Below are 22,922 nucleotides of genomic sequence, written 5' to 3' on the forward strand. Positions count from 1 at the left end.
TTTGGTCCGCCGGCGTCCGTCGGACTTTTGTAGACGAAAAGTCTGACCGTGTGTACGCAGCATTAGATTGGTCACTTATTTGTATTAATTGTGTTTTCACATATTACCTTAGCGCAGTTTTTTCTTCTTTTTTCTTCTATATCTAATATAAGTATCTATATTACTTTGTTGCTCTTTGTATTTCTTTGTATAAATATTTGGGCTTTGCAAACATTTCTAGAATTTTTTTTAAAGCCTGAAGGATCTAAGCTTGCACCTTTAATAAGGTATTTTTAAAAGGGTGTTTTTTTTTTTTGTCAGGGCGTACATTCGCTTTAAACCTAAGTATGTAACTATTTTTCTATTTGCTAAAATATAATATAATATATTTATTATATTATATTTTTATATTTGCTAAAATATTATATATTATATTTTAGCAAATACAAAATAGTATTATGTATCTAATATAAGTATCTATATTACTTTGTTGCTCTTTGTATAAATATTTGGGCTTCGCAAACATTTCTAGAATTTTTTTTAAAGCCTGAAGGATCTAAGCTTGCATCTTTAGTAGTTTAAGTTATTAAAGGGTATCACTTGAACTCCAAACTTTCTGCATTCTACATCACAGATCTATTATAATTAGAAATCCGCGTCACATTTAGTCGCCATTGTCTCCGGCATCATCTTTAATTTGTACGACTTTTCTTCCGAAAGTGTGACGCCCAGTTTTTCTAATTGTCAGACAGGATATGCAAAGAAGCTGCATGAGTTGTTTTTTTTTTTTTTTTTTTTTTCTCAGCTTGCTGCTTCCCATGTGTGCATGATAGGCCTTTGATTGTTACAGCCTGGTTGCTCTTAGTTCCTGGTTGGGAGGGTGAACAGACGACAGTTCTGATTCCTTTCAGCCTTAAAGGGAGACACAGGAAAAATAAAAGATTCAAGCATGCAAACACTCATTGCAGGAGAGCTGTGAGCAATCCTCTTTTTCAGGGGGGGACCGGTCGCCCGGCCACTCGGGCAGGCATGTCAGAGGCAGCACGTTTGCACAACATATACACAGATTTTAAAGGAGCCCGCGTAAGCAGAGGCAGGAGGAGCAGCAGCAACAGCAGCAGAAGCGGTGTGCGCCAGGGAGGGGGAAAATCCACACTACCATAATTAATAAAGAGATAATAGGTGGTGTCTGTCACCAGCAGAGAAACCCCCCACCCCCACCCACATCACCCCCCCCCCACTACCCCAAAACCCTCCGGGCTGGATGAAACACCGGCCCCTCATTGGCTGGCATCAGGAAAAATTTGGGGGGACGAAAAAATGGAGAGCCAGCCGACGGCGGCTGGGGGAGAGGACTCTCCGGGGAAGAATAACGCCGACAGGAATCCCAAGAGGAAGCCGTCTGAGCCGGACGAGAGCAAGAACAAACCCAAGCTGGTGAGTGGAGGCTTTGATTTGTGTCAGCTGACCTGCTCGCAGCGTGCAATGGGCACGGTCGCTTTTATTTTTTTATTTTTTTTATTTTTTTATTTTTTGCATTTGCCATGCCCGCCGTTGTTGAAGCCGCCAGGCCGGGGTGGCAGCGCCTACTACCACTATATGATGTGACTGTGTTTATTCCTTGCCCCCCTCCCTCCCTTTGGCTTTCTTCCTAGGTGATGCTGGGAGAGGGGAGGGGATGTCTGCCCAACCGTGAGGAAGGAGGGGGTTTGGGGAGATCCCAAAGAAGAAGAAGAAGGGGGGGGGGGAGTCACATTGACAGCTTTGCTCTCATCTGAGCGACAGACTCACCTGTCCTCCCTGTGCCTTGCGCTGATTCCTCCGCAGCATCCCTGGGATACAATGTTGTGTTCTCCTCCAATGACACCATTGTGTCCTCTCCCCAGGCAGCTGCCGCTGAATCAACTCAGTAGGCTTGTTAACCCTTTGCCGCCGTCAGGTTGTGGAGTGCTTGATGCAAATTTGGGTCTCCTGTCGGTATTTAAGGGTTTTAGTTCTTTGGCGTTGCATTATGACGTCACTTGTTAACATGCATTTTGTGAAAGCGGAACTTTAGCCATAACAGCCTGATAAAAAAAAAAAAAAAAAAAAAAAAAGAATTGTTCTTTATTATATAACATTATTAATTATGCTACAAAAATGTGTGTGTGTGCTGTAAATTGTCTCCAGCATTGCTCCTGTTTCTTCTTGCTGGAGGCGGCCATTTTGCTGAAGCCCAGAGCATCCTGAGCAGCAGTGAATCTTTAGGCTGCCAGCAGATTGGCCTCTACATTTTCAAAACCGTGCCAAAAAAATAGAGGGCAGCTGAGCAGGGTGAGACTTTTTTTTTTTTTTTTTTTTTTAAAGGTATACTATAGGCACTTATTTTTCTTTTTTTTTTTTTACATTTGATATACCTGCAAAAAAGACCATCATGAAGTGATCTAGCAGGACTTAAAGTATATGTAATCCCTCACCTTGTAAAACGACTCATTGTGTATTTTGTGAAAGTGGAACTTTACCCATAACAACTTTACAACATTATTAATTATGCTACAAAAATGTGTGTGCTGTAAATTGTCTCCAGCATTGCTCCTGTTTCTTCTTGCTGGAGGCGGCCATTTTGCTGAAGCCCGGAGCCCCTGAGCAGCAGTAAATCTTTAGGCTGCCAGAAGATTGGCCTCTACATTTTCAAAACCTGTGCCAAAAAAAAATAGAGGGCAGCTGAGCAGGTTTACCCATAACAGCCTGATAAAAAAAAAAAAAAAAGATTTGTTCTATAGCAAGGAATATACAGTCAACATTATTAATTATGCTACAAAAAATTGTGTGTGTGCTGTAAATCGTCTCCAGCATGCTGTTTCTTCTTGCTGGAGGCAGCCATTTTGCTGAAGCCCAGAGCATCCTGAGCAACAGTGAATCTTTAGGCTGTCAGCAGATTGGCCTCTACATTTTCAAAACCCATGCCAAAAAAATAGAGGGCAGCTGAGCAGGGTGAGACTTTTTTTAAAAAAAAAGGTATACTATAGGCACTTATTTTTCTTTTTTTTTTTACATTTGATATACCTGCAAAAGGGACCATCATGAAGGGATCTAGCAGGACTTAAAGTATATGTAATCCCTCACCTTGTAAAACGACTCATTGTGTATTTTGTGAAAGCGGAACTTTACCCATAACAACTTTACAACATTATTAATTATGCTACAAAAATTTGTGTGTGTGCTGTAAATTGTCTCCAGAATTGCTCCTGTTTCTTCTTGCTGGAGGCGGCCATTTTGCTGAAGCCCAGAGCAGCAGTAAATCTTTAGGCTGTCAGCAGCTTGGCCTCTACATTTTCAAAACCCGCGCCAAAAAAATAGAGGGCAGCTGAGCAGGTTTAAGCCTGATAAAAAAAAAAAGAAAAAAATTGTTCTTTAGCAAGGAATATACAGTCAACATTATTAATTATGCTACAAAAATTTGTGTGTGTGCTGTAAATCGTCTCCAGCATTGCTCCTGTTTCTTCTTGCTGGAGGCAGCCATTTTGCTGAAGCCTGGAGCCCCTGAGCAGCAGTAAATCTTTAGGCTGTCAGCAGATTGGCCTCTACGTTTTCGAAACTGTGCAAAAATAAAAAAAATTGAGGGCAGCCGAGCAGGGTTAGACTTTTTTTTTATTTAAAAGGAATAGGGGCACTTATTTTTCTTTTTTTTTTACATTTGATATACCTGCAAAAGGGACCAGCATGAAGTGATCTAGCAGGACTTAAAGTATATGTAATCCCTCACCTTGTAAAACAACTCATTGTGTATTTTGTGAAAGCGGAACTTTACCCATAACAACTTTACAACGTTATTAGTTATGCTTCAAAAATTTGTGTGTGTGCTGTAAATTGTCTCCAGAATTGCTTCTGTTTCTTCTTGCTGGAGGCGGCCATTTTTCTGAAGCCTGGAGCATCCTGAGCAGCAGTGAATCTTTAGGTTGTCAGCAGATTGGCCTCTACATTTTCAAAACCCATGCCAAAAAAATAGAGGGCAGCTGAGCAGGGAGAGACCGTTTAGAGACCGTTTTTTTTTTTTAAACAGTATAGGCACTTATTTTTACATTTTTTTTTAAATACTTGCAAAAGGGGCCAGCATGAAGTGATCTAGCAGGACTTAAAGTATATGTATTCCCTCACCTTGTAAAATGACTCTTCATGTATTTTGTGAAAGCGGAACTTTACCCATAACTACTTGATAAAAAAATAATGTTCTTTAGCATGGAATATACAGTCAACAATTATTAATTATGCTACAAAAATTTGTGTGTGAGCTGTAAATTGTCTCCAGCATTGCTCCTGTTTCTTCTTGCTGGAGGCGGCCATTTTGCTGAAGCCCAGAGCAGCAGTAAATCTTTAGGCTGTCAGGAGATTGGCCTCTACATTTTCAAAACTCGTGCCAAAAAATAGAGGGCAGCTGAGCAGGGTGAGACAGTTCTTTTTTTTTTTTTATACAGTATAGGCTCTTATTTTCCTTTTTTTTTTTTTTTTTTTTTTTTTTTTTTACATTTGAGATACCTGCAAAAGGGGCCAGCATGAAGTGATCTAGCAGGACTTAACCACTTCAGCCCCGGAAGGATTTACCCCCTTACTGACCCGAGCACTTTTTGCGATTCGGCACTGCATGGCTTTAACTGACAATTGCGTGGTCGTGCGACGTGGCTCCGAATCAAAATTGACGTCCTTCTTTCCCCACAAATAGAGCTTTCTTTTGGTGGTATTTGATCATCTCTGCAATTTTTATTTTTTGCGCTATAAACAAAATAAGAGCGACAATTTTGAAAGAAATGCATTATTTTTAACTTTTTGCTATAATAAATATCCCCCAAAAATATATAAAAAAACATTTTTTTCCCTCAGTTTAGGCCGATACGTATTCTTCTACATATTTTTGGTAAAAAAAATCGCAAAAAGCGTTTATTGATTTGTTTGCGCAAAAGTTATAGCGTTTACAAAATAGGGGATAGTTTTATGGCATTTTTAATAATATTTTTTTTTTTTTACTAGTAATGGCGACAATCAGTGATTTTTATCGGGACTGCGACATTATGGCGGACATGTCGGACATTTTTGACACATTTTTGGGACCATTGCCATTTATACAGCGAAAAATGCACTGATTCCTGTGTAAATGACACTGGCAGTGAAGGGGTTAACCACTAGGGGGTGGGGATGTGTTTCTAACTGTAGGGGGTTGGGCTGTGTGTGGCATGTCACTGATCTCTGCTCCCGATGACAGGGAGCAGAGATCAGTGACACTTGTAGCGCAGTGTCAGCTTCCTGGTGGGCACGGGGCACGTGGAGTTGCAAACACGCCTGAGCTCATCCTTACTCTCCTCCAATGATCAGTCATCTGATGACCCCCCCCCAATCCCATAGAATGATTCACTGGGAAGATCAGTGTGCTGTTGTTTCTCCTCCTCCACCTCTCTGTGCACCTGAGAACAGAGCGTATATGAGCCCATCCTTATAGGAAAGCATGCTGAGGTCCACAACAGCTAGAAAACTGACCACGTTGTGCTCTCATGCCTAGTGTGGTCAGTTTTTAATATTTTTTTTTTTTTAACTGAATTATTTTTAATTTTTAACTGGAAGAAATTAACTTTGTGGGTGGCCCTGTGACTGCCGCCATGCCCAACATCCTTTGATTTTTCCAAAATAAAAGTGTATGGGGTATGGCCAGCTTACGACAATGGACCTGCAGTAATGCATTGCATACATTTTTTTTAAAAAAGGTCACATGCAATTTAAGTGCCCATTCACACTAGGAACTGCAAGAATGTGCTGCGTGATTTCAGCTCATTCATTTTGAATAGGCTGAAATTGCACCGGACCAAAAGTAGTGCATAGAGTAGAAACGCACAACAACTGGATCACATGGCTCTTCACGCACAAACGCACTGTGTTTGCCACCTGCGTTTGGGGTGTTAACTTTGCACTGACACTCCCCGCAGATCGCAAGAGCAGTGTGCTTTGAATGCAGTGTGGGAAAGCGGTACGGAACATGGGCTTCCCACACGGCGTTCTAGTGTGAACACAGGGCCGGTGCTACTACTAGGCAAACTAGGCAGCCGCCTAGGGCGCACTGCTGCCCAGGGCGCCCGGCCACTGGGGTTCCTACTCTCTTCTCTCTGCAGCAAGCAACTAAGTCTCAGCATCAGCAGGCAGCCGCCGCTCCATTCGCACATAGTGTCAGAGGCGCAGCGGTGGTGGAGGACTGTGCCTGTGTCCCGACTCCGGAAAGAATGGAAGCAAGCAAACATTCATTGATGGGCGCTGGTGAGGCTGCATTTGATAGACGCTGGTAAGGCTGTATTTGATGGGCACTCATGAGGCTGCATTTGATGGGCACTGATGAGGCTGCATTTGATGGGCGCTGATGAGGCTGCATTTGATGGGTGCTGGTGAGGCTGTATTTGATGGGCGTTGGTGAGGCTGCATTTGATGGGTGCTGGTGAGTCTGCATTTGATGGGCACTGATGAGGCCGCATTTGATGGGTGCTGGTGAGGCTGCATTTGATGGGCGCTGGTGAGGCTGTATTTGATGGGTGCTGCTAGGCTGTATTTGATGGGTGTTGGTGAGGCTGCATTTGATGGGCGCTGATGAGGCTGCATTTGATGGGCACTGGAAGGCTGCATTTGATGGGTGCTGGTGAGGCTGCATTTGATGGGCGCTGGTGAGGCTGCATTTGATGGGCGCTGGTGAGGCTGCATTTGATGGGCGCTGATGAGGCTGCATTTGATGGGTGCTGGTAGGCTGTATTTGATGGGCGTTGGTGAGGCTGCATTTGATGGGTGCTGGTAGGCTGTATTTGATGGGCATTGGTGAGGCTGCATTTGATGGGTGCTGGTAGGCTGTATTTGATGGGCACTCATGAGGCTGCATTTGATGGGCGCTGGTGAGGCTGCATTTGATGGGCGCTGATGAGGCTGCATTTGATGGGTGCTGGTAGGCTGTATTTGATGGGCGTTGGTGAGGCTGCATTTGATGGGTGCTGGTGAGGCTGCATTTGATGGGCGCTGGAAGGCTGCATTTGATGGGTGCTGGTGAGGCTGCATTTGATGGGCGCTGATGAGGCTGCATTTGATGGGTGCTGGTGAGGCTGCATTTGATGGGCGCTGATGAGGCTGCATTTGATGGGTGCTGGTAGGCTGTATTTGATGGCCGTTGGTGAGGCTGCATTTGATGGGCGTTGGTGAGTCTGCATTTGATGGGCGCTGGTGAGGCTGCATTTGATGGGCACTGGTGAGGCTGCATTTGATGGGCACTGATGAGGCTGCATTTGATGGGCGCTGGTAGGCTACATTTAATGGGCACTGGTAAGGCTACATTTGATGTGCGCTGGTAGGCTGCATTTGATGAGCGCTGGTAAGGCTGCATTTGATGGGCGCTGGTAAGGCTGCATTTGATGGGCGCTTCATTAAAAAGGTGGGGTATACATGGGCATGGCAAAGGGGGAGGAGTCAGGGGTGGAGCCAATGGGGGGCAGCAAAATAAGGTTTTGCCTTGGGTGTCAAAAATCCTTGCACCAGGCCCTGTGTGAACAGGACCTAAAGTGTAACTAAAGGCAAAACTTTTTTTCATTTTGGATGTAAGGGAGGGTTACCCCATCATTTTTTTTTTTTTTTTTTGCCATCTGTGTCCCATTGGGCTGATTTTCCTTCACGTCCTGTCCCATAGTCCAAACAGGAAGTGAGAGGCAATCCCTCCAAGGTGAGGGAATCCTGGGATATCACCAGGACTAGTGTCCCCCATTGGAAGATTACACCTCTGTTCCTGTTCAGGGGATAACACAAAATTTGGGATTTTCTTTTACTTTCACTGTCAGTGATCATGGTAAACAGGGCAAAGAGAGAGGGTGAATCTCCCTAATGGGGGGGGGGGGGGGCAAAGACTGCAACAAGACCTGACAGGGGTTCTAATCCCTCTCCCTTCTTACTTTTTTTTTTTTTTTTTTTTAATATGTATTATAGCAAGTAAAAAATATTGCTTTTTTTTTTTTTTTTTCAAAACTGTTGCACTTTTTTGTTTATAGTGCAAAAAATAAAAACCGCAGAGGTGTTTAAGTACCACCGAAAGAAAGCTCTATTTGTGAGGAAAAAAGGACATAAATTTTGTTTGAGTACAATGTCGCACGACCACGCAATTATCAGATAAAGTGACGCAGTGCTGAATTCGCAAAAAATGGCCTGGTCAATAAGGGGGCAAATCCTTCCGATCCTTAAGAGGTTAAAGAAGCTCGAGTGTGACCTAAGAAGTATCCTTTGGAACCCCCCCCCCCCCCCCGGCCAATTTTATATTATGAACCGATCCTATAAAACGAATATATAGTATTTTATTAAATCCGATGGCCCAGGCTCTTGAGCTATCCTTTGTGGCCTGTAGAGAATTGTTGAACTCTTGCCAATGGTCACAGTCAGTGATATAGACAATCTCAGCAAGCGGTAGACACACTCGCTAACCTTCTTTGTATCCAGTGCGTATTTACTCGGCAAAGCCTTTCACGTTTGAGTTAATAAGAAAACAAGGTCACGTGACTTACTACCGCCGTCCATTGATCTGAGCTTGTTACATACATTGTGTATGACCGCAGGCTCCGGTCACACTGAGAAGTGTCAGCGCCGCTCATTCATGCACCTGATATCATGGCGCCTAACCGGTTCAATGCTAATCGAATTTGAATTGTTACATTTGTATCTCTCTAGTAGAATTCATAGAGCTGGAGTTAGTTTGGGTGCAGTTTTCAGCGCACGTTATTTCTCAGAAATAATCCTCTGTGCCTCATATAAGACATTATGTAAAATTCTTATTTATTTAAAAGCAGAGGCCCTAGAGAATAAAATGGTGGGTTTTGCTATTTTTTTACATCAAGACATTATGTAAATGTATTTATTTTATTTAACCACTTGAAGACCTGACGTTTTCTGGCACTTTTTGTTTTCATTTAAAAATCAGTTTTTTGGGGGTTTTTTTGCTAGAAAATTACTTAGAACCCCCAAACTTTTATATATATATATTTTTAAAGCAGAGGTCCTAGAGAATAAAATGGTGGATTTTGCTTTTTTTTTTTTTGTACACCAAGACATTATGTAAATTTATTTATTTTATTTAACCACTTGAAGACCTGGTGTTTTCTGGCACTTTTTGTTTTCATGTGAAAATCTGTTTTGTTTTTTTTGCTAGAAAATTACTTAGAACTCCCAAACATTTATATATATTTTTAAAAGAAGAGGCCATAGAGAATAAAATGTTGGGTTTTGCAATTTTTTTACATCAAGACATTATGTAAATGTATTTATTTTATTCAACCACTTTAAGACCTGACGTTTTCTGGCACTTTTTCTTTTCATGTGAATATCTGTTTGTTTTTTTGCTAGAAAATTACCCCATTACCCCAAAACATATATATATATATATATATATATATATATATATATATATATATATATATATATATATATATATATATATATATATATATATATATATATATATAATATATATATAATTAATTTTATTTATTTTTTTAAAGCAGAGGCCCTAGAGAATAAAATAGTGGGTTTGCAAATTTTTTACGTAACATGATATTTGTGTTTTTTTCAAATGCAGTTTTTGGGGGGAAAAAAAAAAAACCCTTTAAAAATTTTTATGCAAAAAAAAAAAATAAAAAACCACAATACGTAACCCAATTTTTTAGTGAAATATAGAAGATGAAGTCACCCCCAAACACATCATGCTTTAAAATTGCGCACGGCGGCAGCAAATTATGCTTACATATTACTATTCATAGGTGACGCTTTAAAAGGTTTTAAAAGGTTTTACAGGTTACCACTTTATATCTATAGAGCCCAGTTTTTCTCAAGTCCAGTCCTCAGGACACCCCAACAGGTCATGTTTTCAGGATTTCCCTCAGATGAAACAACTGTGGTAATTACTAAGGGCTCTTTCACATGGGGCGGATCAGTGATGATCCGCCCCGTGAACATCCGCTTGCTCAGCGGGGATCGCTCCGCCGATCCCCACTGAGCAGGAAGATGACAGGTCCATCGCTGCACACTGTGCAGCGACGGACCTGTCGGAGCGCCGCTCTCCCCTATGGGGGATTTTTTTATTTTATTTTTTTACACTGTTGCTTTACTTTTTTATTTACCAGTATTTATTTTTTGCAATCACTTTTATTGCTGTAAACTTCCTTGTGACAGCAATGGGCACGTGACAGGTACTCTTTATGGAGGGATCTAGGGTCAACAAGACCCCAAATCCCTCCTTTGCACTTGAAAGCATTTAAAACGCCAATATCTGCATTTTTTAATGCTTTTGCGATTTAAAAAAAATGGCGGCGTTGACACCCCAGTAGACCGGAAGTGATGTCATGTCATCGCTTCTGGGTTACCATAGCGGAGACCCGATCAAAGACGATTCTGGGGGTCTCCGACTAGCCGGGGATGTGCCGTAATAGCAATCGAGTGGCTAGTTAGCCGCTCCGGTTGCTATTACAAGGGCGCCGACCGCCGGCATTAAAAAAATAATAATAATACCGGGGTGATGCCTGTAGCTGCATATCATCCTGGTACAACCACTTGATGTCATGTGCAGTACCAGGTGCATGATTTGGAGGCTTATTATAATATATATATAATATACGATTATGTTGATAACTATTACATTGGCACAGAACAGCAATAATAACATCACATGGAAAGTCTCATGTGATAGTCCTGGGTGCACATTTGCAATATAAATATTTGGCATCGAAAGTCATCCAAAATCCATGCTGCCAAAAATGTAACCGGTCCTTTACTGAATATTGCCCCCTTCATGGGGTTCCTTGCTTTACCTATCACTCTGCTGGTTGTCGGTCGAACATAGTAAAACTGGCCATACCACTATACAATCTGAGTGTACAATCTCTTTTAGAGTTACCAAACTTATGTAATATGAGAATCAACCTGAACAATCTATGGAGAAGAGCGTCCAGTCAGGCGGATCCTTACACTAGGGAGTTGAAGGCAGATCTAAAGGAGATTGTTACAATCAGGTTGTATAGTGCAGGGGTCTCCAAACTATGGCCCTCCAGTTGTTCAGGAACTACGATTCCCATCATGTCTGTGAATGTCAGAGTTTTACAATTTCTCATGGGATGTGTAGTTCCGCAACAGCTGAAGGGCCGTAGTTTGGAGACCCCTGGTATGGAGATCCTGAAACCAAGGATTGACTGGCTGCTGCTTGAGGTTACTTGATGCTTTTGATTTGTACAGTTTTTAAGATGTAGTGCCCCAGTGGGGTTCCAAAGGGTAATGAAGATGCCTCAGTGGGGTTCCAAAGGGTAATGAAGATGCCTCAGTGGGGTTCCAAAGGGTAATGAAGATGCCTCAGTGGGGTTCCAAAGGGTAATGAGGATGCCTCAGTGGGGTTCCAAAGGGTAATGAAGATGTTCCATCGAGGGTCACCACGAAATAACAGAATTCTTCACTGTCCAACATTCAGTCCAATAGTAAAATGTAAGGATGTGGGGCCACAGTGAGGTCCATCCCCTGAGCTGGCAAGATGTCATCAAACAGCTGGGGGGGGTTCCTTGGCCTCCCTGGCTGTGCCCACTGTACAGGTAGGGTGAGGGAAGGGATCAGCCAAAGGACAATAACTACATACAGTACCGCTGTGTGTTTTTTTCCTTTTTAATTAAAGGGTGTATGTCTGATTATAAAGATAGTACAACCTGTAATTAGAATGTGTTCTACAATCACCTATTCTGGAAATGACTCTTCCCTGACTGGTCATGGTGGTGATTTGGCTTCAGTAGGTTCCTGACCCAGAAGAAGCATGAGATCAGGAATTTAGGGTTTTCTCTGAACCCAGGCAGCAAGCATTGGAAGATAGAGGAGCAAAGGATCAGCCCCTCACTACACTCCCCTTCAAATCCCAGATCAGTCCCCATACAACTTCTCTTAAGACCCTCAGATCACCCCATTTGAACTTTTCTTTAGACCCCAGATCAGCCCCTTTATACTTCTCTTCAGATCCCAGATCAACCCCTTTAAACTTTTCTTGAGACCCCAAATCAACCTCTATAAACTTCTCTTCTGACCCCAGATCAGCCCCTTTAAACTTTTCTTTAAACCCTAGATCAGCCCCTTTAAATGTCTCTTTTGATCTGAGATCAGCCTCTTTATACTTCTCTTCTGACCCCAGATCGGCCCCTTTAAACTTCTCCTCTGACCCCAGATCAGCCCCTTTAAACTTCTCTTCCGACCCCAGATCAGCCCCTTTAAAGTTTTCTTTAGACCCCAAATCAACCCCTATAAACTTCTCTTCCGACCCCACATCAGCCCCTTTAAACTTCTCTTCTGACCCCAGATCAGCCCCTTTAAACTTCTCTTCCGACCCCAGATCAGCCCCTTTAAAGTTTTCTTTAGACCCCAAATCAACCCCTATAAACTTCTCTTCCGACCCCACATCAGCCCCTTTAAACTTCTCTTCTGACCCCAGATCAGCCCCTTTAAACTTCTCTTCCGACCCCAGATCAGCCCCTTTAGACTTCTTTTCTGACACCAGATCAGCCCCTATAAACTTCTCTTCTGACCCCAGATCAGCCCCTTTAAACTTCTCTTCCGACCCCAGATCAGCCCCTTTAAACTTCTTTTCTGACACCAGATCAGCCCCTTTAAACTTCTCTTCCGACCCCAGATCAGCCCCTATAAACTTCTCTTCCGACCCCAGATCAGCCCCTTTAAACTTCTTTTCTGACACCAGATCAGCCCCTTTAAACTTCTCTTCTGACCCCAGATCAGCCCCTTTAAACTTCTTTTCTGACCCCAGATCAGCCCCTTTAAACTTCTTTTCCGACCCCAGATCAGCCCCTTTAAACTTCTTTTCTGACCCCAGATCAGCCCCTTTAAACTTCTTTTCCGACCCCAGATCAGCCCCTTTAAACTTCTTTTCCGATCCCAGATCAGCCCCTTTAAACTTCTTTTCCGACCCCAGATCAGCCCCTTTAAACTTCTCTTCTGACCCCAGATCAGCCCCTTTAAACTTCTTTTCTGACCCCAGATCAGCCCCTTTAAACTTCTTTTCTGACCCTAGATCAGCCCCTTTAAACTTCTTTTCCGACCCCAGATCAGCCCCTTTAAACTTCTTTTCCGATCCCAGATCAGCCCCTTTAAACTTCTTTTCTGACCCCAGATCAGCCCCTTTAAACTTCTTTTCCGACCCCAGATCAGCCCCTTTAAACTTCTCTTCTGATCCCAGATCAGCCCCTTTAAACTTCTTTTCTGACCCCAGATCAGCCCCTTTAAACTTCTTTTCTGACCCCAGATCAGCCCCTTTAAACTTCTCTTCTGACACCAGATCAGCCCCTTTATACTTCTCTTCTGACACCAGATCAGCCCCTTTATACTTCTCTTCTGACACCAGGTCAGCCCCTCTAAACTTTTCTTTAGACCCCAAATCAACCTCTATAAACTTCTCTTCTCACCCCAGATCAGCCCCTTTAAACTTCTCTTCTGACCCCAGATCAGCCCCTTTAAACTTCTCTTCTGACACCAGATCAGCCCCTTTATACTTCTCTTCTGACACCAGGTCAGCCCCTTTATACTTCTCTTCTGACACCAGATCCCAATCCAATCCTCATAGATGTGAACCCGGCCTAAAACCCCTCTTCTGATCCCACATCAACCTCTTTTTTTTAAACTTCTCGTTGGCCTCTTTTTTAAAGTGGTATTAAAAGCAAACATTGATTATATTCCAGCTTACCGATTCTTAGATGTGGTGGCTGCATTTGTTTCCATTTTTAGGCTTGCTTTCTTCTATTTTTTATCTGGTGATCCAGCCAAGCAAGTCTGTTGTTTTTCTCCTGTGCTCCTTTGTACAGAGTGGGGGGCACTCTGATACAGGAGGTGTGTTACTGCCCAGATCACCAGGAGAAAACAGAGAGGAAAGAAAAAACTAAAAAAAAGAGAAAACTAATGCAGCCACCACATCTAATGATTGGTAAGCTGCAATATATGGCGTTTTTGGCTTTGGGTTTAATACCGCTTCGAGCCCCCGCGTGGACATGCTGGGACTTGTAGTTCTTCCGCAGTTGCAGACTTGCAGGCCTCATCAAGAGTCCAGGAAATCCCAAAAAGAAGAATCACAAGAAGTTGGTATATTACCATCATTTCCTCCTAATGAGGCCACTTCCCCCTCTTCTGCTCCAATGTCATCAGAGTGTAGAAATGAATTGTTTATAATCCCCGGAGAAGAGGAAACTATTCAGGGAGGGAAATGTAAATATTTATTTTACACCCGGTTAGTGCAAAATGCCTCCAGGGCTCCCAACAAACACCTGACAGGGCGTGAGAGCCGAGAGTGGAACTTTACATCGGATCTTCAGCACCGATCTGGTGACTCTTCTCTGTGATTTATTGCGAGAGCTGTGTAGTACATCCCTTAGGCTGCATTCACACCTGAGCGTAGTCTCTTTGAGCATTTTTTTCTGGAGTTCTTCCGGCGTTTTCTTTTCGTATTTTTATGCACGTTTTTATACAGCATTTTTGAGCTTTAGCGTTTTTTTTTATTAGCCAATAGAGAAAACTTTTATCTGTTGCATCATTTGTTGCTAGGTATTTCAGCTTTTTTTTTTTTTAGCTTTTCCATTAGCTTTTATTTCTTTTTGATTATTATTATTTATGTATTATTGTTTTTTTTTTTTTTTGTTGATTAAAGGGTTAGTGTTAAGGTTAGGTTAGGGTTAAGATTAGGAGCTAGGGTTATCCTTTTTTTTTTTTTTTTTGATAGGGTGTTACTACTACTACTACTACTCAGCATAGCATCTTTGAGCGTTTTTCCTTCTTTTTTTTTTTTTCCCGCACTTTTATGCGTGCCTTGCATGTTTTTATATAGCATTTTTGAGCTTTGGCATTTTTTTATTAGCCAATAAAGAAAACTTTTATTTATTACTAGGTATTTCAGCTTTTTTTTTTTTTTTTTTTTTTTTTTTTTAGCTGTTCCATTAGCTTTTCTTTCTTTTTTGTATTATTATTATTTATGTATTATTGGGTTTTTTTTCCATTAGGGTAAGGGGTTAGAGTTAAGGTTAGGAGCTGGGGTTATCTATTTTTTTATTTATTTATTTTTCTTAGGGTGTTTCTACTTCTACTACCCAAATAAATACAAATCATGAATAATGAATTCAATAAAATAATACTAAGTAGTAATAAATAAATAATTAACTCCTAACCCTTAAAAAAATAAAATAATAATACATAACTAAACACCCTAGCCCTAACACGAAATAAATTATTATTATTAGTAGTAGTAGTATTTTTTTGTTCAGGTTTGGGTGTATATTATTGTTATTATTAATAATAATAATGTATTTATTATTTATTAAGGTTAGGGGTGAATTATTATTTATTTATGTATTATTACATACTATAAATTTATTTTATTTATGATGATTTTTAGTTATTTGTATATTTATTTTACATTTATTTATTCATATATTATTAATATTTTATTTTTTCCACTTTTTTCATTTGAGCAGAAAAGCGTGCGACGAAACGCACGAACGGCACATTTCCATTCATTTCTATGGAAATAAAAGCACTAAAAACGCTCATATCTGCCCGACCTTGCCTTGTGCACTGGTGCGCAGCCATGTTGGAGCAGGAAGGGGCCATCCCCAAACTGTTCCCACAAAGTTGGGAGCATGAAATTGTCCAAAATGTCTTGGTATTCTGACGCCTTAAGAGTTCCCTTCACTGGAACTAAGGGGCCAAGACCAACCTCTGAAAAACAGCCCCACACCATAATCCCCCCTCCACCAAATGATTTGGACCAGTGCACAAAGCAAAGTCCATAAAAACATGGATGAGCGAGTTTGGGGTGGAGGAACTTGACTGGCCTCAACCCAATAGACACCTTTGGGATGAATTATAGCGGAGACTGCGAGCCAGGCCTTCTCGTCCAACATCAGTGCCTGACCTCACAAATGCTCTTCTGGAAGAATGGTCAAACATTCCCATAGACACACTCCTAAACCTTGTGGACGGCCTTCCCAGAAGAGTTGAAGCTGTTATAGCTGCAAAGGGTGGGCCAACTCAATATTGAACCCTACGGACTAAGACTGGGATGCCATTAAAGTTCATGTGTGTGTAAAGGCAGGCGTCCCAATACTTTTGACAATATAGTGTATCTTCCTTTTAATATCGTTCTAATGGGGCGTACACACGGTCGGACTTTTCGTCTACAAAAGTCCGACAGCCTGTCCGACAGACTTCCGGCGGACTTTCGGCGGACTTGCAGCAGACTTTCTTACAAACGGACTTGCCTACACACGACCACACAAAAGTCCGACGGATTCGTACGTGATGACGTACACCGGACTAAAATAAGGAAGTTGATAGCCAGTAGCCAATAGCTGCCCTAGCGTGGGTTTTTGTCCGTCGGACTAGCACACAGACGAGCGGATTTCGGGGTCCGGCTTAGTTACGACGTAAAGATTTGAAGCATGTTTCAAATCTAAAGTCCGTCGGATTTGAGGCTGAAAAAGTCCGCTGAAAGTCCGGAGAAGCCCACACACGATCGGATTACCATCCAGCTTTAGTCCGTCGGCGTCCGTTGGACTTTTGTAGACGAAAAGTCCGACCGTGTGTACGCCCCATTAGGCTTGTAGTTCCTCCACAGCTTCTTGCTGCAGGCTTGGTTTGGAAAGCAGTCATTGTTGAGTTAATGACCTCCATGGAGAGAGAACACAGACAGCGAGGAGTCTCCGTCCCCGGGGGTTTCTTTAATTAAGTGTTGTGTAGAGTAGAAAATGATCTCTATGGGGGATCCGTCTCGGGGGGATCCGTTAGTAGAAGAGTTCCGTGTTGTAGATGCCCCACAGATCGCAGTTGGGTGGCAATGCCAAGACAGCCATGGAGCTTATCTGTACTGGTGAGTCTTTACCCTCTCGTGGATCTCTGCCGGATTCCTGATTGTGAAGGGAAATCTCTGGTGAGTCTTTACCTTCTCGTAGATTTCTGCCGGATTCCTGATTGTGAAGGGAAATCTCTGGTGAGTCTTTTCCTTCTCGTAGATCTCAGTCAATGGCGGTGCGTCTGCCTAATTCCTGATTGTGAAGGGAAATGTAATCCAGGTGTGTGCGTTTCCTGTGATCAGATGATGTCTGACATCATTGGTATAAAGTACTGCAGTGTGAATACAATGTATTCATGTATTCTAGCCCTAGAATAGGGAAGGGTTAGACCCTCTGTCGAGTTTTTAGTGCTGCCTATGGGGGGGGGGGATTCACCCTCTCTATTTGTTTTTTGGTGATCATTCTCCCTGGGACAGGAAGTAACGGGAAAACCCACCATTTCCGAATCTCCCCAACAGGGTCACTGGCAGCAACCCTGAACCTAACAGAGGTTCTAACCCATCCCAGCTCAATCCAAACGCCTATATTTACAAAAATTACAAAATGATAGTTGTAACCCGCATTCGCGCTTAGCGTTCAGTAAAATGCGAAATGAAGCACATGCCGTGCTAGCGTTGCAATTCCTTGTTAATTGCATCTCAAATCCTTTCATTTCCAATCAACTTGAACTATTTTAAATCCTTATGCTGCTAGCCTTAGTAAATAGATAGGAAGATATATTATATTTTTATAGTTAAACTTTTTTTATTTTTTTTATTTTTTTAAATTTTTTTTATAATTTAATTTTTTTAATTTTATAATTTTATAATTAAATTTTTTTTCATTTTTTTGAATCATTTTAATCCTTATGCTGCTAGCCTTAGTAAATAGATAGGAAGATATATTATATTTTTATAGTTAAACTTTTTTTATTTTTTATTTTTTTAAATTTTTTTTATAATTTCATTTTTTTAATTTTATAATTTAATTTTTTTCATTTTTTAAAATTATTTTTAGTCCTTATGCTGCTAGCCTTAGTAAATAAATAGGAAGATATATTATATTTTTATATTTGAACTTTTTTTATTATTTTATTTTTTTATAATTTAATTTTTTTTTAATTTTATAATTAATTTTTTTTTCATTTTTTTGAATCATTTTTAATCCTTATGCTGCTAGCCTTAGTAAATAGATAGGAAGATATATTATAATTATATATATATATATATATATATATATATATATATATATATATATAATTTTTTTTTTTTTTTTTTAATTTCTTCAGTTGCTTCCTGGTTTCTAGCCTAGACAAATCATGTCATACATCCCAGGGGTCTTCATTTAAAGGAGGGTTTTTCTCAGCTAAGCATGCCCTCCTGCTTGCATGCCTGAGATAAGGGCAGATGGATCCCAGGAAGTAAATGCTACATCAATCATCTGCCCTTACTCAAGATGGCTGTGGTTAGAAATGCTAGGGGTGTGTTTTTCAAAGTGGTTTCACAGCGAAAATAAAGCATGTAGATATCGGTGGATGGGGGAGTCTGCTTTGAATATTAAAAATGAATTGTGTTCAAAGTCGCATGACAAGTAGCACCAGTGTGAATTTTCTCTTCTGTTCTTTTTATATGCACACTAGTCAAATACATTATTGCCACTAGATGGAGCTGGAGATCATAGGAAATACAGAGATCTTTTTTTTAACCAGTGCTACAATGTAGCAAATCTAGAGAACGCTAGAAGGAATGAGCAAATAAGTGTAACCATAGGTTAGCATTCTCTTAAATCAGTTACATTATATCTCTAGTTACAAAGACGTGTTTTTCTTTTGCTCCCCAGCTCCATCTAGTGGCCATATTGCAGTATTTTAGTATGCTCCTCAGCTCCAACTAGTGGCCATAATGCAGCATTTTGCTATGCTCCTCAGCTCCAACTAGTGGCCATAATGCAGCATTTTGCTATGCTCCTCAGCTCCATCTACTGGTCATATTGCAGTATTTTGCTATGCTCCTCAGCTCCATCTAGTGGCCCTATTACAGTATTTTGCTATGCTCCTCAGCTCCATCTAGTGGCCCTATTACAGTATTTTGCTATGCTCCTCAGCTCCATCTAGTGGCCATTCCATCTAGTGGCCATATTGCAGTATTTTGCTATGCTCCTCGGCTCCATCTATTGGCCATAATGCAGTATTTTGGTATGCTCCTCAGCTCCATCTAGTGACCATAATGCTGTATCTTACTATTATCCGTAATCTAAGAACATTCGTTCAGAAGAGAAATAGCCTAAAGAACATTTGTTTTTGCCCAATTTGCACAGAGCGAATGTACATGCAGAATTGCTGGTTGTATGACTGTTATCTTTTTATAAATAGACCCCTCAGTCTTTAACCAGTTGCCGACAAGCCATAGCTGAATGACGGCTACAGCGCGGTCGGATAACTTTAGGAGGCCGTCATGGGGCTCGCACCCGGGAATCTCAATGGCTGTCGGGTCCTCCGGACAGGGCGCGTCCCGGAACGGGGTAAAGGGCCAATGACAGTGGCCCTTTACTACGTGATCGCTCCGTCCACTGAGGGAGCGATCAGTTGTCAACAGACCAGAGCATGTCCGGTTTAGCTCCTCCCACCGATCGGTACAGTGTGTGAGGAGATGGAAGGAGCCGGGTGATCTGAAGTGCCCACAGCGCTGATCTGTGCTCATCCATGGCTCATCCATCCATCCATCCTCACTCATGCTCCATCCAAGCTCATCCATCCATTCCCATCCATGCCCAGCCATGCTCATCCATACCCAGCCATGCTCATCCATCCATACCCAGCCATGCTCATCTATCCATGCCCAGCCATGCTCAGCCATGCTCATCCATCCATGCTCAGCCATGCTCAGCCATGCTCATCCATGCTCAGCCATGCTCATCCTTCCATCTATGCCCAGCCATGCACATCCATCCATGCCCAGCTATACTCTTCCATGCCCAGCCATGCTCCTCAATGCTCATTAATGCCCAGCCATGCCCATCCATGCACAGCCATGCTCATCAATGCACAGCCATGCTCATCCATGCTCATCCGTGCCCAGCCATGCTCATCCTTGCTCATCCATGCCCAGCCATGCTCATCCATCCGTGCTCAGCCATGCTCATCCATACATCCATGCCCAGCCATGCTCATCCATCCATGTCCAGCCATACTCTTCCATGCCCAGCCATGCTCCTCAATGCTCATCCATGCCCAGTCATGCTCATCCATGCCCAGCCATGCTCATTCATGCCCAGCCATGCTCATTCATGCCCAGCCATGCTCATTCATGCCCAGCCATGCTCATCTATGCCCAGCCATGCTCATCCATCCATGCCCAGCCATGATCATCCATGCACAGCCATGCTCATCGATGCTCATCCATGGCTCATTCATGCTCATCCGTTCTAATTCATGCCCATCCATGACTCATCCGTGGCTCATTCATGGTCATCATGGTCATGGTGCAACATCAGGGATCATTAGTGCAAAATCCATGCCACATCAGTACTCCTCTGTGTCATATTCATGCCACATCAGTACTCATCCATGCCACTACAGTGCCTATTAGTGCCACTACAGTGCCCATCAGTGTCTCACAAAAGTGTAATAGGTAGTCAAATTAGATGTGTAATTTATGCTCCTAGAACACCTGAAGGTGCTCCCTGCATGTTGGGCCTCTGTATGTGGCCAAGCTGTGGAAAAGTCTCACACATGTGGTATCGCCATACTCGGGTCGAGTAGCAGAATGTATTTTGGGGTGCCATTTTTGGTATGTACATGCTATATGTTAGAAATATCTTATACATGGACAACTTTGTGTAAAAAAAAAAAAAAATGCGTTTTTAATTTTCTTTCCACATTTTCCAAAAACTTGTGGAAAAAAATAACATGTTCAAAAGACTCATAAAGCTTCATAGAATATACGTTTGGGGTGTTTACTTTCCAAAATGGGCTCATTTTTGGGGCATTTCTATTGTCCTGGTGCTCCAGGACCTTCAAAAGTGTAAGAGATAGTTTAAACACCCCCAACATATATTCTATGAAGCTTTATGAGTCTTTTGAATTCTCATGAATAATCAAATCTGTGAAATATCAGCTCTGGCCGATATCGCGGTTCTATTCCATTATCTTGAAGAGTTTCTAAAAACAATCTTGCACTTTTTAATTAGCCCCGGTGTTCTTCTAATGTGCATTGACCTCCCGGCTCGTGTTTCTTCTCTGGGTTTCTTCCGATACAAATTGCGGCACATGAGAAGTTTGTTGAGCGTCGGCGTTCAGCGCTGCGGATTGGCCGGCTTTAGTTGGGATAATGATAATGTCACCACATAGATGGTGGCAATTGACTTCGGTCTGACGGATTACCGCTATAAAAATAAAGGGAGGCTGGTGTGAGTGCGCGGAGATCGCTCCGTGGGGAGAACGGGTTCACTTCTCCCTCTCTAGGCAACCTGAGCCTCTAAATGACTGTTTATCACAAAGCCCAGAGGAAATCTCCGCACTCCTTATGTTTAACCCTCCGTGCGCCGAGCGCCTTCTCCCACAGAAGTTCAAAAAAGTGATTCAAAGCGCCATTTTGGGGCCACATTAGGGGCTCATTCACACAACATGCATTGAGATGCATAGCCCAACGCATTCCCAACACTTGGCAAAAAAAAAAAACAAGAAACTTAACCACTTCAGCCCCGGAAGGATTTGCCCCCTTCCTGACCAGAGCACTTTTTTGTGATTCAGCACTGCGTCGCTTTAACTGACAATTGTGCTGTCGTGTGACGTTGTACCCTAACAAAATTGACGTCCTTTTTTTCCCCACAAATAGAGCTTTCTTTTGGTGGTATTTGATCACCTCTGCGGTTTTTATTTTTTGTGCTATAAACAAAAAAAGAGCAACAATTTTGAAAAAAAAGCAATATTTTTTACATTTTGCTATAATAAATATCCCCCAAAAATATATAAAAAACTATTTATTTCCTCAGTTTAGGCCGATACGTATTCTTCTACATATTTTTGGTAAAAAAAAAAAAAAAACGCAATACATGTATATTGATTGGTTTGCGCAAAATTTATAGCGTCTACAAAATAGGGGATAGATTTATGGCATTTTTTTTTTCTTCTATTAGTAATGGTGGCGATCTGCGATTTTTATCAGGACTGTGACATTATGGCGGACACATCGGACACTTTTGACACTATTTTGGGACCATTGTCATTTATACAGCGATCAGTGCTATAAAAATGCACTGATTACTGTGTAAATGACACTGGCAGGGAAGGGGTTAAACACTAGGGGGCGATCAAGGGGTTAAGTGTGTCCTAGGGAGTGATTCTAACTGTGGGGGGGGTGGGCTACCACTCACATGACAGAGAGCAGTTATCTCAGTCATGTCACAAGGCAGAACGGAGAAATGCTTTGTTTACATCTCCCCGTTCTACCTCTCCGTGACACGATCGCGGCACACCAGCGGACATTGAGTCTGGGGACCCGCGGGCACGGTCACGGAGAACACGGTGCACCGCTTCTTAAAGGGGACGTACCTGTATACCCTTTTGCCCACCCGTGCCATTCTGCCGACGTATATCATCGCGCAGTGGTCGGGAAGCGGTTAAATGAGGGTTGTACACATTGTTTGTTTGAGGTGCACCGCGTTTCGTTGTGCTTAAAAAAAATTCAGTGCGCTCTTCTTTTTTTTTTTTTTTTTTAAAGCAACTTGAGGGTGGTGTATGCAAGGCAACGAATGGCATGAAGGCAAGTGAAAGGATTAAAAAAAAAACAACGCATGTAAAAAAGCAACGCAGTACAACGCACTTCAAAAACACACTAACACACTTGCATTAGACTACGTTCACGTTTGTGAGGCTGGTTGAGGTTGAGCGTGTAAATCGACAAACTGCGCTGCTCAGTAGACACGTGCACTGCCGAAAAATGTGTTCATTCCATTCGGTTTTCAGGTCATTTGTTATGATCGAAATTCGAAAATCCAAAAATAAGAAAGAAAATCCGAAAGAAAATCTGAAAATTTGAAAGAATAACAAACTAACTAATAAAAACT

General features: G+C 42.0%; 1 protein-coding gene and 1 long non-coding RNA gene across 5 annotated transcripts in view; one reads left to right on the forward strand and one right to left on the reverse strand.

The window, feature by feature from the left end:
- Nucleotides 1-754: 754 nt before the first annotated feature.
- LOC141107424 (uncharacterized) overlaps nt 755-22,922 on the reverse strand; it is a 56,710-nt gene continuing 34,542 nt past the window's right edge. The window contains exons 1-3 of one of the 2 annotated variants that reach the window (XR_012235906.1): nt 14,128-15,220; nt 1,771-2,045; nt 755-891 (exon numbers count right to left, since the gene is read on the reverse strand). This is a non-coding gene — a long non-coding RNA (uncharacterized lncRNA). Of the gene's footprint in view, nt 892-1,770; nt 2,046-14,127; nt 15,221-22,922 lie in introns of those variants that run through there. The other variant, XR_012235905.1, reaches the window with a different exon arrangement.
- The window catches only part of DIAPH2 (diaphanous related formin 2), a 1,573,862-nt gene continuing 1,551,759 nt past the window's right edge, over nt 820-22,922 (forward strand). For all 3 annotated transcript variants that reach the window (XM_073598133.1, XM_073598134.1, XM_073598135.1), the window contains exon 1: nt 820-1,416. In XM_073598133.1, coding sequence (XP_073454234.1) covers nt 1,300-1,416 — 117 coding nt within the window. In that variant the 5' untranslated portion in view covers nt 820-1,299. The remainder of the gene's footprint in view (nt 1,417-22,922) is intronic.

The sequence above is a fragment of the Aquarana catesbeiana genome, linkage group LG09, assembly GCF_042186555.1.
Source record: "Aquarana catesbeiana isolate 2022-GZ linkage group LG09, ASM4218655v1, whole genome shotgun sequence".
Lineage (NCBI taxonomy): Eukaryota > Metazoa > Chordata > Amphibia > Anura > Ranidae > Aquarana > Aquarana catesbeiana.